Genomic DNA, 14,185 nt, shown 5'->3' with positions numbered 1-14,185 from the left:
AAAAGTTGCAAAATATAAATAAGCTGTTGCTATTACCTATAACACATTTTAAAGTCCATACCGACTCCCGTAAGAAAACAATGTTTTTCCAATTGATACGTTTGTTGGTTTGTGTTATGATTTTGACTTTCATGTTTTCTCGCTGTCATGCAATCGGCAAAAATTTAAACGTCAGGGTGTTAGAAGAATGAAAAAGAAGTATAATTTTAATACGAATATATATTCTTTCAACAGTTAATTACACCTACCACCGTCGATAGCTGTCGTAGCTTTGGTGAACTGGTGTACACTCGGGCCAGCGCTGTTCACAGCCGTGACCTGGAAGTCAAACCAGGTCAAAGGTCGTAAGCCTCTGATGGTGTAAATGGGGTTAGTGCTTGGGTAGTTCGTGCTTGCCTTGATCCATACGTTGTCGCTAGAGTTTTTGTATTCAATGCTAAAATGTTGTATCGGACAGCCACCGCTGCGCCACGTTGATAAGAAGACGGTAATGCTAGTAGCATTCGTGAAGGGAACTACTTCGTCATCGGAAGGAGGCACCGGAACTGAAGAATAAAAGTGAATATTCATGAAGAAATGATGCATTTACATCCATTCCACTGAGTTGGGACAATATTCCACTGTTGATACGGAAGGGGAGTGGGTGGTGTATTTTATAGGCACTGATCACCCAATCCTTGACCGAGAGGTGTTCATCTGCCATCTGGATGATGCCCGAACTGTTCTGAATCTCTGGATGCTTTCAGTTTAGGTCATGTATAGTGCACACCTCCCACCGCACCGCTTAGGTGTGCTTCTGGGTTGAGGGGGCAGCAGCCCCCCACCCGTCAGTAGTTCCTAAGCTGTTGTGAACCACTGATTGGCCCATGTTGATTTATTTTATAGTGCCTCATAGCCTATATTAGCTCTTGACTTATGTCAATCTTCATGGGCTATTGTTCACTCTATAGCTTTTATAAAAAAAAAAATTAAAAAAAAAGAAAAAAGATACCACTCTATACTGTCATACCAATATCATGCTTCAAAACACTCATACTGACAGTATGAACAGTTCCTAATGTTTATCTGAATTATAATGCTAATACCACTCTATACTGTTCTATCATATCATCTTTCAAAGCACTCATACTGACAGTAAGAACAGTTCCTAACCTTTGGTCTGATTCTAATATGCTAGTACCACTAATACTGTCATATCATATTTTGCTTTAAAGAACTCGTACTGACAGTATGGATAGTTCCTAATCTTTCTCTGATTCTAATGTTAGTACCACTCTATACTGCCATCCCCTATCATGCTATAAAGCACTGGTACTGATAGTATGAACAGTTCCTAACCTTTATCTACTAGAAACATGATATTCATACTGTAAGTACGAGTTCTATGACGCGCTACATGAAAGCACGATATAGAAATAATTCTCCCAACCAGGTTTGAATTCCTCATTTTGTGATTTTTTAAGCACGATTATCAGTAGACCGCAAGGAAATAACACTCGGAAGTTAGTTCAACTAATAATTGTGTTATTAAGTTTGTTAATTAATTTCATCTGTTAATTTTTCCCCATAATATTACCATAGGCTATGCGATAGGTTTATGCGTCCAATATAAATCTGGGCTGTTATAAAAGAAACCTTTACCTACCATTCAAATTAATTTCATTTTAGTATATATCATTCATACTTTTCCTTTATTATATTAAATCTTATTTACTACATCAACTTGAATATTCCCTGAAAAACGAAAACCTGACGAAACACATCAAATAAATTTGATGTCAGTTGGAATCATTCCTACTATTGTGTGTTTACTTTATCTTATTTTAAATTAATGACGTCAGTTTGGACATTACCTGAACCCTTTGTCGCTGCAGCTATTTCATCGCTGGTCTGTCCAACTCCTAGAATGTTTTCAGCCGTCATGTAGAACTTGTACTTTGTGCCACACTGTAACTGCTCCACCTTTAAGCTCCTCAATGTCGAGTTGAGGCGTACATTGGACCACTCCTGCGCATGCTCCATTTTATAGAAAAGTTGAAACTCTAATATAATATAAAAAAATATATATAGAATTATACGTGTTATTTGGTGAAATATCAGAGCAATATTGTTTTTATAAAGATTAAAAACATCTAATCTATAATTTGAAAATTCCCATTTTTGTTTTCACGTTTATGTTATAAGGTGTGCTCTAGATTTAGTATACCGATTTTTTTTATCATTTTTTTTTTCCAGAATTTCCATAGTTATTTTCGATGCGATTGAGACCCTCCAAATTATTCACAGACAGGGAAGTATTACTTCAAAAATCGCTATGCAAGGGGAAGCAGTAGGGTGGCAGGAATACTGCACCCAGTTGGGACAATTCTTTCTATACAGTACTTTTATGTTGCGCTTCAAAGCACTTGTATTGTCAGTATGAGCAGTATGAATATCATGTTTCTATCAGATAAAGGTTAGGAAATGTTTGTATTGCTAGTAATAGTGCTTGAAGCAAAAATTATAGTATACGGAAATGATTCATAGCACTAGTGACAGCATGGGCAGAAGGAATATTCTGTTTCATAATAAGGGTTAGGAACTGTTCATACTGTCAATAGTATTGAAGCATGATATGATAGGACAATATAGATTGGTATTAGCATTACAATCAGGTAAAGGTTATGAACTGTTCATACTGTCAGTACGAGTGCTTTGACGAGTGCATGTGATGGAGGGACAGTTTAAAGAGGTATTAACATGGCAAAACGGTCCCAACTGGCTGCTGTATCCGAATGTGTTTGAATATTCAGCATATATAAATATTCATATTACCTCTGATTGGACTGCCTCCATTACCCGTCGGTTTCCATTGGATAGTTATGGAATTAGAGGTAGATGAACTGGTGGAAACTTCAGGTGGGAAAGGTGGCGCTGTTTTGAAATGAATAAAGACATGTTACAATTGTGAAAGTACATAAAGACAATCACACGTTAAAAAATAAAAAATTCACATTATTTCTATAAAGAGTAGCAAACGGTGAAAAGAAATACAATGTATGCTTCTTTTTCTTTCATTCAAACTGATTAACTGGTCCAGAATATCAGCTACGACTGCGCATGTCTGCGTTACTATGGAACAATGCTGTATCAGTTTTACTAGCCACGCTATCACAACAGTCGGACTACCGGATGGTTGCTTGTGTCGTCCTGTACTGGCTTCACCAAAGGAAAATAGACTGTTCTACTAGTGTACTGACGTCATAACATTCATTAACAAGAGACTCATTGGCAGAGTTACGTTCGGTGGTTAACTGTGCTTTCATGTTCATAGCCTAACGTTGACTTGCAACACTTTCACGTTGTTGAACCTAGTCTTAACCTCATTTGCATAAAGGGTGAAGGGTCAGCAGCTGTGCAGTTGATCACGTGATGAGACTAGTATTCATATGAAATCCCTAATAGCTGTCGTGAGGAACGCGTCAAGCGTTCAACGAACTAATTTCGAAACGTTCGAGAAATGTTAACACTTATGCAATTCAACGGTAGGCCTATACATTAATACATATTTCGAAATATCTGAATAACATAAAAAAGAAAGGTTTCCGTTCTCTTTTTAATACAATATTTAAATTAATAATTATCGATATTTCCTTCTTTTCAAGTAATATAGTATCAAATGACTTCTAAGAGTATCATTATTAAAGATGTATTCTAACTAGATTTTAATGTTAGTTGACATACAAAATACAATGCATCGCCATTTAGGTTAGCGGTACATCGCTGGACAAAAAAAGTAAATATCGCATCTAAGTTAGTTTAATTAAAACAAATACAATCAAATTCAACAATTGACTCCACAAAGAGTTAGTGTAGGGTTAATGCACAATCTAAAATAAAAAATATGCTGTTAACATAAATTATTAACGTTGGAAAAAAATTCATCACCAAGAGATTTCAAATATAGATATTTCATTTTTTGATAAATCAGCTTATTCTACTTATCAAACCAGTAACAAACTGTGTCACTGCCATCATGACACCCCCTCCCCTCCCCCTCCTCCCCTCCCTACCTGTATACATGCTGTCGTACTCGCAATGTAAGTCTGTAAAAATGAGTACTGTTACCAACAAGATGATAACATTAAAACCATCATTAGCTTCATAGTTATTTCCATAGACTTACATCTGAGAATCCAAGATGGTAACTATATACCTTAAGGCACACTTTGGCACCAAATGGCATGGATGAAATGCACATGAAGGTGAATCCACAGGGACTTAACGACTGAGCTGGTTGGTTAGTTACACGCATGCTCACACATATGACGAAACAATGACGTAATGACAATCCATGCAAATGACATCAAATGTTAAACCATGATTTTATAAAGCGGCTTGCATGTGTTGTTATTTTTAATTGATCTTGCCCTTCGCTTTAAGAAAGTCATAGAACGTGGCTACGAGAATGGAAGTCTTTTTGTTACACCAGCTGGGCTAGAAAATGTAATATAAAACGTCCTACGTTTTCTAACTTCACCGACTGCACCCTATTAGAGAAGCGCATATAAATGCAGCAACCCAACATAGGTACATAGTGTACCAACGTCATAAGAGACCCGTCTTAAAATGCCAGGCCATTCTGGACGATACTTATAATTATTTTCTTAAAGTCTCTGGTCTTAGACCGCAATAGAAATACAAATTCTAACCAAGATTGTCTTCATTATATTTCGTCTTAAAATTCTCTGCAAATGTTTAATCATGAATTTATAAGTTTATGTTATTTGAATAGCGCCATCAGTCTGAGATAACTACGTAATAACAGAATTACAAAGTGAATGATATACTAAAATAAGTCACATTAATGAACTGCGTTCTTAATAAATAGATGAAAGCATTATTGTCATAGCAACAACAGACTCAAGCTGTCAAATAGGTTGGTTTGATCCTTTGAAGGATTTAGTTTTTGATGTTTATTTGTTTGTTTTATATTTTTCTGTCACTGTTACATTTGTTTGCAGTTAATAGCTTGTGCCACCCTCTAGCCATTCTAGCTACATACATATGTGACCACCACGTATAAATCTAGCATATCCACCTACCGTCCTACTACCATATGTTACCTACTCTCAAGTTTGATGCGCCCATTTTCACGTCACGTCACGTGATACCAGTGCGTGGTAATGAATCATATAAAAAAACATGCACAAACATCTTGACCAATGAAACACACAGTTACAACATGCATATGCATAAACAAAATGAATATTCATATTTAACCGTATGCCATGGAATATGGAAGAGGATGTATACCAATGACCGTACGGTAACGTGAACATCAAAATAATTGGCCGCGATATCCCAAATTGAACTTCATTTACTTCCGGCCAAATACCGTCTCCTCACGGTTTATTGTCATAGGAGACAATAACCGGTTTACAGATTTTCTAAAGAATCCATTGAAATATACGGAAATAACAGAACGCATGACACCGTGTTGTAAGAGTTGTCGTCTTTGGAGACTCTTTTAGAGCTACAGGTACAAACGAATTCGATACACCGGACAGGAAGTAAATGAAGTATATGTAGCACATGATAAAATGTTGTCCCCTCCAAATCAAAATCAATAGACGGTATTACGGTTCATACCGCGGTATATACTTACACCCACTTGGTCGGTGAACTATAACAGCCATGCGAAAAACATCAAGAAGTGAAACAGTAGTACAAAATGGTGAAGACTATCATTAAAAACACATTCATGCCGCTACCGCGATTTATCTCAACATATCGCGGTTTATATCACACAAGTGGCAAGTAACATAGTGCACTTCAAAGGATGAGTTCTAAATCACTTTTGGAGCAATAAGGACCATGAAGCAAACTAACTGGGGAGGGCTTGATTCAGTCATATTTAATCATATTTAATATGACAATTATTATATCCTCTGTGACAGAACAAACTAATTTCTTTAGAGTATTGCCATAACTTTTAAATAGTTAACCTTCGTTTTTTTCTTTTTCTTTATCGTCTTTCCCTGTTTTCTCCCCCCCCCACCCCTCTCTCCCTCTTTCTTGACAAGAAACAAGTAGGTTTCCCATCTTCTTTGTTTCCTTTGCTTTGCTTTTCCTTTTCCTTCCTCAAAGGAGAGAGGAAAAGGTAAAATATTTAAGAAAAGTTAACATTTACTCAGAGAAGCGAAGGAGAACTATAACGATGTAATTTCAATGAGAGAATATAAAACCGCGATAAATCGGGATATTGATTGCTCCAGAAATGATTTCTTTTTTTAAGAGACAAAGAAAAATACAAGATGAAATCTATCAACTTCACAGCAGCATTTCTAAACAATATTATTATTATTTAATAATTGTATCATGCAAATCAGATTGCAGTTTTTATTTCTTTCTTTTTTCTCTATTGGTAAATTCAGTCCTTCTTTGAAATTTATCCGACCCAATATTCTCTTCTCATATTTTTGACGTTTTTCTTTTCAACGGTAATATTTTGTTTTGGGTTAAGGGAAACAGATCAAGTTACAACTTCAGTTTCACCCCCAACCCCTCCCCCACCACAAGTGTATAATAACAACCGTATTAGACTGCAAAGGGCTATAGAAACATTTGTTTTTGTTTTATAATGTAACCTACAATGGTACAATCTGCAGTTATACTGAAAAAAAGTAATTTTAAGTAAAGCGTGAAATTTTAGACTGACTACAATCATGCACTAAATCTAGAGAGATCATGGAAATGTCATGCAAAAATATATAAAGTCAAGTAAAAAGAAATCATGCATTGTCATGCAGAGAATTTTCTCCGTATAGATAACATGCAATTAGCACTCAAATGCAGTATATTTCAAAATGTATAACAAATCTCCGACATGTATGAAGTGATTACATGATACTGTTAAAGTTTGTCATGCGTTGATCATGCAAATAGTAGAGAGATATAGACCCAGATTCATGCAAAAGGTGAGGCAAACGTGATATGTTCACCAATAAAGATAAATAAATAACATTGATCGTGCGAAGATGAAAAGTGATTGTTGTTTCTTATAGCAGTACATCATGCGCCGAACATGCAAATATCATACGGAGGTCATGCATTGGTCATGCAGTTAGCATGCATTCACCATGCAGGTCACTTACCCAACACTTGAACTTCAATGTCTATTTCGTCAGGTGAGTTCCATTCATTTCGCGCCATGCATGAGTAAGTTCCCGCGTCGTCTGGTTGGACATTTTCAATGAGTAAAGATCCGTTGCCAAGGAGACGGATATGATCATCACTCCTGATCAGTTCTACTGATCTGAAATGAAACGTCCGTAGTTCCAGATATGAATATTCATGTCTCATAAATATGCATGTTATAACAAGTAAACGAACAATGGGAAACTGAAATGTAAATAACCCTAACAAATATTGTCTTCAAATATGCAAAGACGCACAGTCCATTTCAACAATCACAATCCCTCACAAAAGAGAGGAGAATTTCCGAAGAACAAAATAACAGAAATGGCCTACTTACCCCGACTTCCTCCATTCTACAGTCGGGTCTGGTTCACCCACCGCCAGACAGTCCAGTAAGACCGTTTCCCGCCAAGGTGTTACCACAGTACTTGGGAACGACATGATACGCGCAGGCGCTAAAATGGAAAAGAAATAATAATTTTTCTTCAAATTCCTGACTCCATGGAGACAGTTAAAGAGAATAATTAGTTATCCTCCCCCCCGCCCCCGGGGTTACTGGTTTGAATTCACGAAACGAAGAGACTTATCTGTCTCCTTTCAAATCTTTTACTTTTTTCCTCCTAGGCTACCAAACCAAAATTAGTCAGCTTTTCAGAATAACGCCCAATGCAGGCTGACCCCACGAATATATCATCCTAAAGCATCTATCATTCTGTTTGTCAGGTAGTTTGGGGAAAGGTAGGATTTGAGATGATACTGCATGCATGCGAGCGGAGGGAATTCAATTCATGTTTAATTTAACAATTTAGTTTCTCTTCTCTTCTCTGCTCTGCTCTGCTCTGCTCTGCTCTGCTCTGCTCTGCTCTGCTCTGCTCTGCTCTGCTCTGCTCTTCTCTTCTCTTCTCTTCTCTTCTCTGCTCTTCTCTTCTCTTCTCTGCTCTTCTCTTCTCTTCTCTTCTCTTCTCTTCTCTTCTCTTCTCTTCTCTGCTCTTCTCTTCTCTGCTCTTCTCTTCTCTTCTCTTCTCTTCTCTTCTCTTCTCTTCTCTTCTCTTCTCTTCTCTTCTCTTCTCTTCTCTTCTATTCTATTCTATTCTTTCTAGCAAGTTTTTTTTTTTTCTGACGGGATGGGGAGGGGGAAGGAGGGTGAAGGAGGAGGCGTGGTGGGGAGGGGAGGAGGAGGCCGAGTTGGGGAGTTGAGAAGGAGGAGGGCGCAATACACGTGATCAATGAAATACATTTTGAGTTTGTTGTTGACTTACTCGGCACTTCTGGTACCTCAGTGACGGTGCGACTTCTCACCCCTAGACCGATTTCAGTTGCAGCCTGCACCCAGAAGTCATAGTTATAATCCTCCTTGAGATCCGTGATAAGATGGTAATGAGTATCGGGCGATAGGTCCATCTCTCGAGTAACCTGGGAAGAAGAAGTGAGAGACAAATAAATATATGACTTATTAAAAAAAGACAAAATTATATAAATATTAGACACTTCAAAAGTAAAGTTTTCTTTTAAATTGACAGAAACAGACCAAGAGAAGGATTGAAGGATTAAGAGCAGTTGGACACGTGACATTGGTTTAATTTTAGACGGGAAATCCAAACGTTATGACACACGAAATAATAAATATAAAATAATATAATATTTGAATGTTTTCACCAACAAAAAAATCTTACTATATATATATATATATATATACATATTCTAAACTTTCTTAACAGTAGGTTGCTGTATAAATTTCAATACGGCATTTTTTGTTGTTCTTTGTCCGTATATATATATACCGTATGTCGGTTAGGCGTCTACTACTTACCGGTGATTCCCCCTCCACATACTGCATGGTTATGGGGTATTTTGTCAATATACCGTAAGCAGAGAGTGGTGGCAGCCACGATACCATGAAACGTATAGGATATATATAAATATATATATATATATATATATATATATATATATATATATATATATATATATATATATATACGGTATATCGGTTATGCGTCTACTTACCGGTGATTCTCCCTCCACATACTGCATGGTTAGACGGTATTTTGTCAATATACCGTAAGCAGAGAGTGGTGGCAGCCACGATACCATGAAACGTATAGGATATATATAAATATATACCGTATATATATATATATATATATATATATATATATATATATATATATATATATACGGTATATCGGTTATGCGTCTACTTACCGGTGATTCTCCCTCCACATACTGCATGGTTAGACGGTATTTTGTCAATATACCGTTAGCAGAGAGTGGTGGCAGCCACGATACCATGATACTTATAGGATCGGCTGAAGCAGCATAGGCTTTGATATCTGCTGGAGCCTCCGGGGCTGAAAGGAAGAAAAAAATAGGAAATATTAACAAACAAACAAATTCTAATATTTAGCTAGATTTTGTGGTCACGTCCTTTGTTCATCCCTGGATGGAGTCGATGGTCATATTTAGATGAGATTTTAACCTGACGACATAGATTTATAAGCAAGTGATAATGTATAGCACTAGGGAACGGAGGTTTCTTATTGTCTCTTTTTGCGTTCCAAACAACTGTTGTTTCGGTGTCTCCAATTCAAACAGGCTGTTTTCCTATAATCGTCACTATAATCTTCTGTCGTTTCAAGAACGATGCGATACTTTCAATCTTCATCGAAAGTTAAGAAATGGAGTTTATGTTCACTTTTCTCTCTTTTTTTATTAAATATCATAACTAAGTTTTTTTTTTATGCTGAGTTTTGAACGATTGTCCGACTGGTCAGCCTGTCAATGAAACTAATTAATTAATTACGTCATTTATCATTTACATGTGGCTATTAATATAGTATCACGGCACTGTATACATACTATCTTGTTCCGTCCGCACATAAATGGCGTCGCTACGTATGCCTTCGCCGACGCTTGTGCGAGCTGCTACCGACACACTGTAATTTGTGAATTTCTGCAAGTTGAAAATGTTGGCGTTTGTCTCTTCAGTTGAATACACGAGAACATCGTTTTCATCTGCAAAAAATGAAAAAATTAATCATAAAAATATTAGATTATATAGAAGATGTACTTAAACTTATGAGAGATATTGAGTAAACTTGACACGTAAACCGGAGTAACGAGCGAAAGAGGGCGCTACTCCGGTTCATTGTCACAATTATGAAGTCGCTTAGGTACAATAGCACAGTCTGTATTATAGAAGAGATATTGTGATTTATGAGATCAATTTGAGAAAATTCGAAGTTATATATGTAAACAGTTACCGCGTAGATTTTAGTCAACACAGATAATAGTAATATTTGCTTTTTATATAGCGCTTTATACCAGCGATAGGTCTCAAAGCGCTTTACAGACGTTATATTACCCCTGGTCAATGATAACCTCTCCCAGAGACAATCCCTCCAGTCGGCAGCAGTTATAAACTGCCCCCAATGACAAGTTACCTCACATGTACCCATTTAACCCCTGGGTAGAGAGAGGGAAGTGAGATAAAGCATCTTGCCCAAGGACACAACGTAATGAACTAGGCAGGAATCGAACCAGTAATCCTTGGATCACAAATCGGACGCCTTAGCCAATTGGCCACCACACTCTTGCGATCGGTGAAACTTACCTTCGTTTTCTCTCACTGGTTGATAATATACTAAGAAGTTTTGAAGAACGCCATTCAGAGATTCAAGAGGAGGCTGTTGCCAGTAAACTGAGATACCAGTAGATCCGCTGGACATAGCAGCGACAGAGGAGGGCGGCTGATCAGGGACTAAAATATTTTAAAAATTAACAAGAAAAAAATATATGCATTTTCACGTAGAAAGTTTGGGCAGTGCTAAGCATGAGTATAACAATTTAAAAATCAATGACAATTATGCAAGAGAAAGAACAAACGGAAATTGTAAACTTTTTAAATTACATTTTTTTACTTTGCTTGCAAACAAGCAGTGATACATCCAATGGCTATTAATGAATTGTCACACATCAAAAGCACGTACTACTGAGATATCGTGATTGTTTGAAATTATCAGCTATAAAATTTGCCCCCCCCCCCCTCCCCCTTACCACACTTACCATCCTCCATGGTCATGATGACTACTTCCGGGGACCATGGTCCTTCCCCTTCCGAGTTGTATGCTTTAAGCTGTATCGTATACTCGGTGAACTTATTGAGTTGTTCTAAGGTACAGCTCTCGATGTAACCGGTGAGGGAAGACGCCGGGAGAGATTGGAAGGGTGTCTGTTTGTCCCTGTATCGAATCGTGTAACCATTCAAGATACCATTTTGAAGATCGGCACGCGGTTGCTAGGAGAAGAAAAAAATAATTAAAACAAAAATTAAAACATTTTTATTCTTTACGATATATTTTTTTAATAATAAAGAAATCCGAACCGAATCAGATTTACAGATGTATTCTGGGTTGTTCTTGTAACATTTTGGTGACATATTTGCGCTGAGTCCGTATTTCACACTCGTCTTCTAGCATAGTCGTTTGTACTCGTCCTCCGTGATTGGTACTTATTCTGGTACTCACAGGATTGTTGGACTCTAGTATCGAAACGAGTGCAAAATTTAAGTACTCCTACGCATGCGTAGAGCCTCGTACTCGCACCGGTACTGATGTGAAGGGGGATTTCTACTCTTTGACCCTTACTCATGCTGTTGTATGCTCCGGTTACGAATGTTTTGGTTTGGAATGTGCTCAAGAAACATGAGGATATAAAGATGTAATAACAGTTAATGTTTCAATACCAGCAGGCTATACTCTTCATAGATAGACTCCTTTAAACGTGTTAACCTAAACGAAGTATAGAATGTTAAGTACGAAATTTGCAAATTTCCACCACATTAATAAGTAGTGGATTAAGAGATTAAAGATTAAAAGTTTATTTGATTAACTGAGCTTTCAAAGAGGAGTTACAAACAAACGACGCTCTTAAACAGAGAGGTGAGAATTTAATTTAAAAGTTCGAACTTACACGCCACGTGACCTTGATACTTTGTGACGTCAAGGCAACTGCTTCAATATGTAAAGGAGGACCAGATGGCGCTAGATAAGAAGAGAAGAGAAGCAAGTCTTAAAATTCGAAGACAAAAATATAATTAAAACAAAAGGTGTAAAAGTAAGTTAGCCTGACGTTTCGATCCTAGCAGGATCTTCTCTAGGGGCTGAATAACAAGTAACGTACAGTAACAGAAAGGACAAAAACACGCACAGAATACAGACAGGTTAATGAACATGGTGAACACAAAGAGATAGTAAGGAGTTATAAAAACTAAGGTTGTTATAATATCGTTATGTTCAATTCTTAGTAATTGTGTACCATAAACTCCATGGAGACTTAGTAAGTTAGTTTATAAGTCTGAAGCAATGATGTGTCCAAATTTGGGATGTATTGATTTATCGATAAAGCCCGATCGATTATAAGTTTTGATGAAATATCGGTAATCGATACGATTCTCTTTTAAAATCACACTCAAAACGTACCTTCTTCCAAGGTTGTAAATAGGATTTCTTCACTCGGTGGGCTAATACCCAGTCCATTGAACGCGGAGATACGCACATTGTAGGTATAGGCTGCGTGCAACCGACTGATAGTATACTCATAGACGGTAAAGTTGTTAGGTAAATGTATGGTAGGCAAACCACCTTGCCATGCATCTGTTAAAACAAAAAGAATTTAAGAAATGGATGAAGGCTATGGATTAAATAATTTATACTTTGACGGATGACTTTCGTAGGCTTTTAACTTCAGGACATACCCCCCAAAGATTCCAATGAGTTTTCAAGTGGTGTTATTGTGACCGATACGACGGAATAACAACTATAATATGAATAATATGCAAACATGGAAAGAAATGAATTATTCATGAGTGCGAAAATGCTCAGTACATCGCGTATGTAAATGGAAAACATTGTAAGCATGTATATTATTTCACAAACCAAAACAGATATACGAGTCAATTAAAATTAGTTTTTTTTTTTTAATAACTGACAGGATATTTTTAAACCAGGTGATATCAACTATGACGTCATAGATTACCTGAGTCGTTTTTGTATTCAATGGAGAATCCCGTATGTGGACTGTTGCCATCGAAACCAAGTTGCCATGCTATTGTGACGTTGCGATTGCTAACGCTGATGACACGCAAATCGACCGGAGCTTCGGGTGCCTCTGCAACGCAAAAGTAAAGACAATGTATGGATCAGTTCACATAGCAGATAAGATTGTGTACGCTGTACCTAAATTAATGGATTCTTGAATGATTTGAAGCCTGCCGGTTAAGTATGTGGTGCAGCGTAATTTCTAAAAATTGTTATTAATGTTTTCCTGCAGAACCGTCATGTTTCGATAGAAAATTCACTGTTGCCTTGACAACCTCTTTCTTGCTTTAACTTTGTTGCATAGGATACGTACCTTGCACAAACAGTTGAATAAAGCTTTCATCCTCGCCGTGTTTATTGAACGCTGTGCACTTGTAGAGGGCGGTATCATCTCTTTGTGATTGGTAGATAGTTAGGGTTGAACGCCATGGTTTGCTGCCCTCAGCAGTGGATATTTCATACTGGTTTTCAATTTCTAATGCTTCATAGATGACGCCATTTTTATACCACTGGAGCTCCAAAGGTCCATTACCGTAAGCTGCACAGGTTAAGGTGATGGAGCTGTTTAACGAAACGGTTTGGTTTTGTTCGTGAATGTCAAAGCGGGCAGGTACTGTGGAGAGAACAGAATAAAGGTAATGCATAATACAGCATAGCGCCATCTTCTTCGAGAGGTTAGATTGTAACAAGCCGAATCCACATGAATCCAAACTCATAATTTAGTGGAAATTTAAAAACCTTACTTTCGTGTGTGTGAGCGGCGGGAGTGGGTGGGCGGGAGGGAGGGGGTTACACAAACATCGAGTGACATTGGAACATGTCGATTTGGTTTGACGATAAAGAAAAAGTTTACGATAAAATGGATCATCTCAGCGTCCTGTATGTACCAAAAATACATTTTTGTTCTT

General features: G+C 37.3%; 1 protein-coding gene across 1 annotated transcript in view; it reads right to left on the bottom strand.

Moving 5' to 3' along the window:
• The window catches only part of LOC139977985 (cell adhesion molecule DSCAM-like), a 94,728-nt gene that overhangs the window by 11,919 nt on the left and 68,624 nt on the right, over nucleotides 1-14,185 (bottom strand). Inside the window, exons 11-25 of the mRNA XM_071987876.1 lie at nucleotides 13,591-13,890; nucleotides 13,216-13,347; nucleotides 12,660-12,833; nucleotides 12,151-12,221; nucleotides 11,245-11,476; nucleotides 10,793-10,939; nucleotides 10,039-10,194; nucleotides 9,385-9,530; nucleotides 8,439-8,592; nucleotides 7,517-7,634; nucleotides 7,137-7,297; nucleotides 5,648-5,665; nucleotides 2,815-2,913; nucleotides 1,854-2,042; nucleotides 249-545 (exon numbers count right to left, since the gene is read on the bottom strand). Of these exons, the coding sequence (XP_071843977.1) occupies nucleotides 249-545; nucleotides 1,854-2,042; nucleotides 2,815-2,913; nucleotides 5,648-5,665; nucleotides 7,137-7,297; nucleotides 7,517-7,634; nucleotides 8,439-8,592; nucleotides 9,385-9,530; nucleotides 10,039-10,194; nucleotides 10,793-10,939; nucleotides 11,245-11,476; nucleotides 12,151-12,221; nucleotides 12,660-12,833; nucleotides 13,216-13,347; nucleotides 13,591-13,890 (2,394 nt within the window). The remainder of the gene's footprint in view (nucleotides 1-248; nucleotides 546-1,853; nucleotides 2,043-2,814; nucleotides 2,914-5,647; nucleotides 5,666-7,136; nucleotides 7,298-7,516; nucleotides 7,635-8,438; nucleotides 8,593-9,384; nucleotides 9,531-10,038; nucleotides 10,195-10,792; nucleotides 10,940-11,244; nucleotides 11,477-12,150; nucleotides 12,222-12,659; nucleotides 12,834-13,215; nucleotides 13,348-13,590; nucleotides 13,891-14,185) is intronic.

This window comes from Apostichopus japonicus, chromosome 12 (assembly GCF_037975245.1).
Source record: "Apostichopus japonicus isolate 1M-3 chromosome 12, ASM3797524v1, whole genome shotgun sequence".
NCBI lineage: Eukaryota > Metazoa > Echinodermata > Holothuroidea > Aspidochirotida > Stichopodidae > Apostichopus > Apostichopus japonicus.
This window is presented reverse-complemented; position numbering and strand designations above follow the sequence as displayed.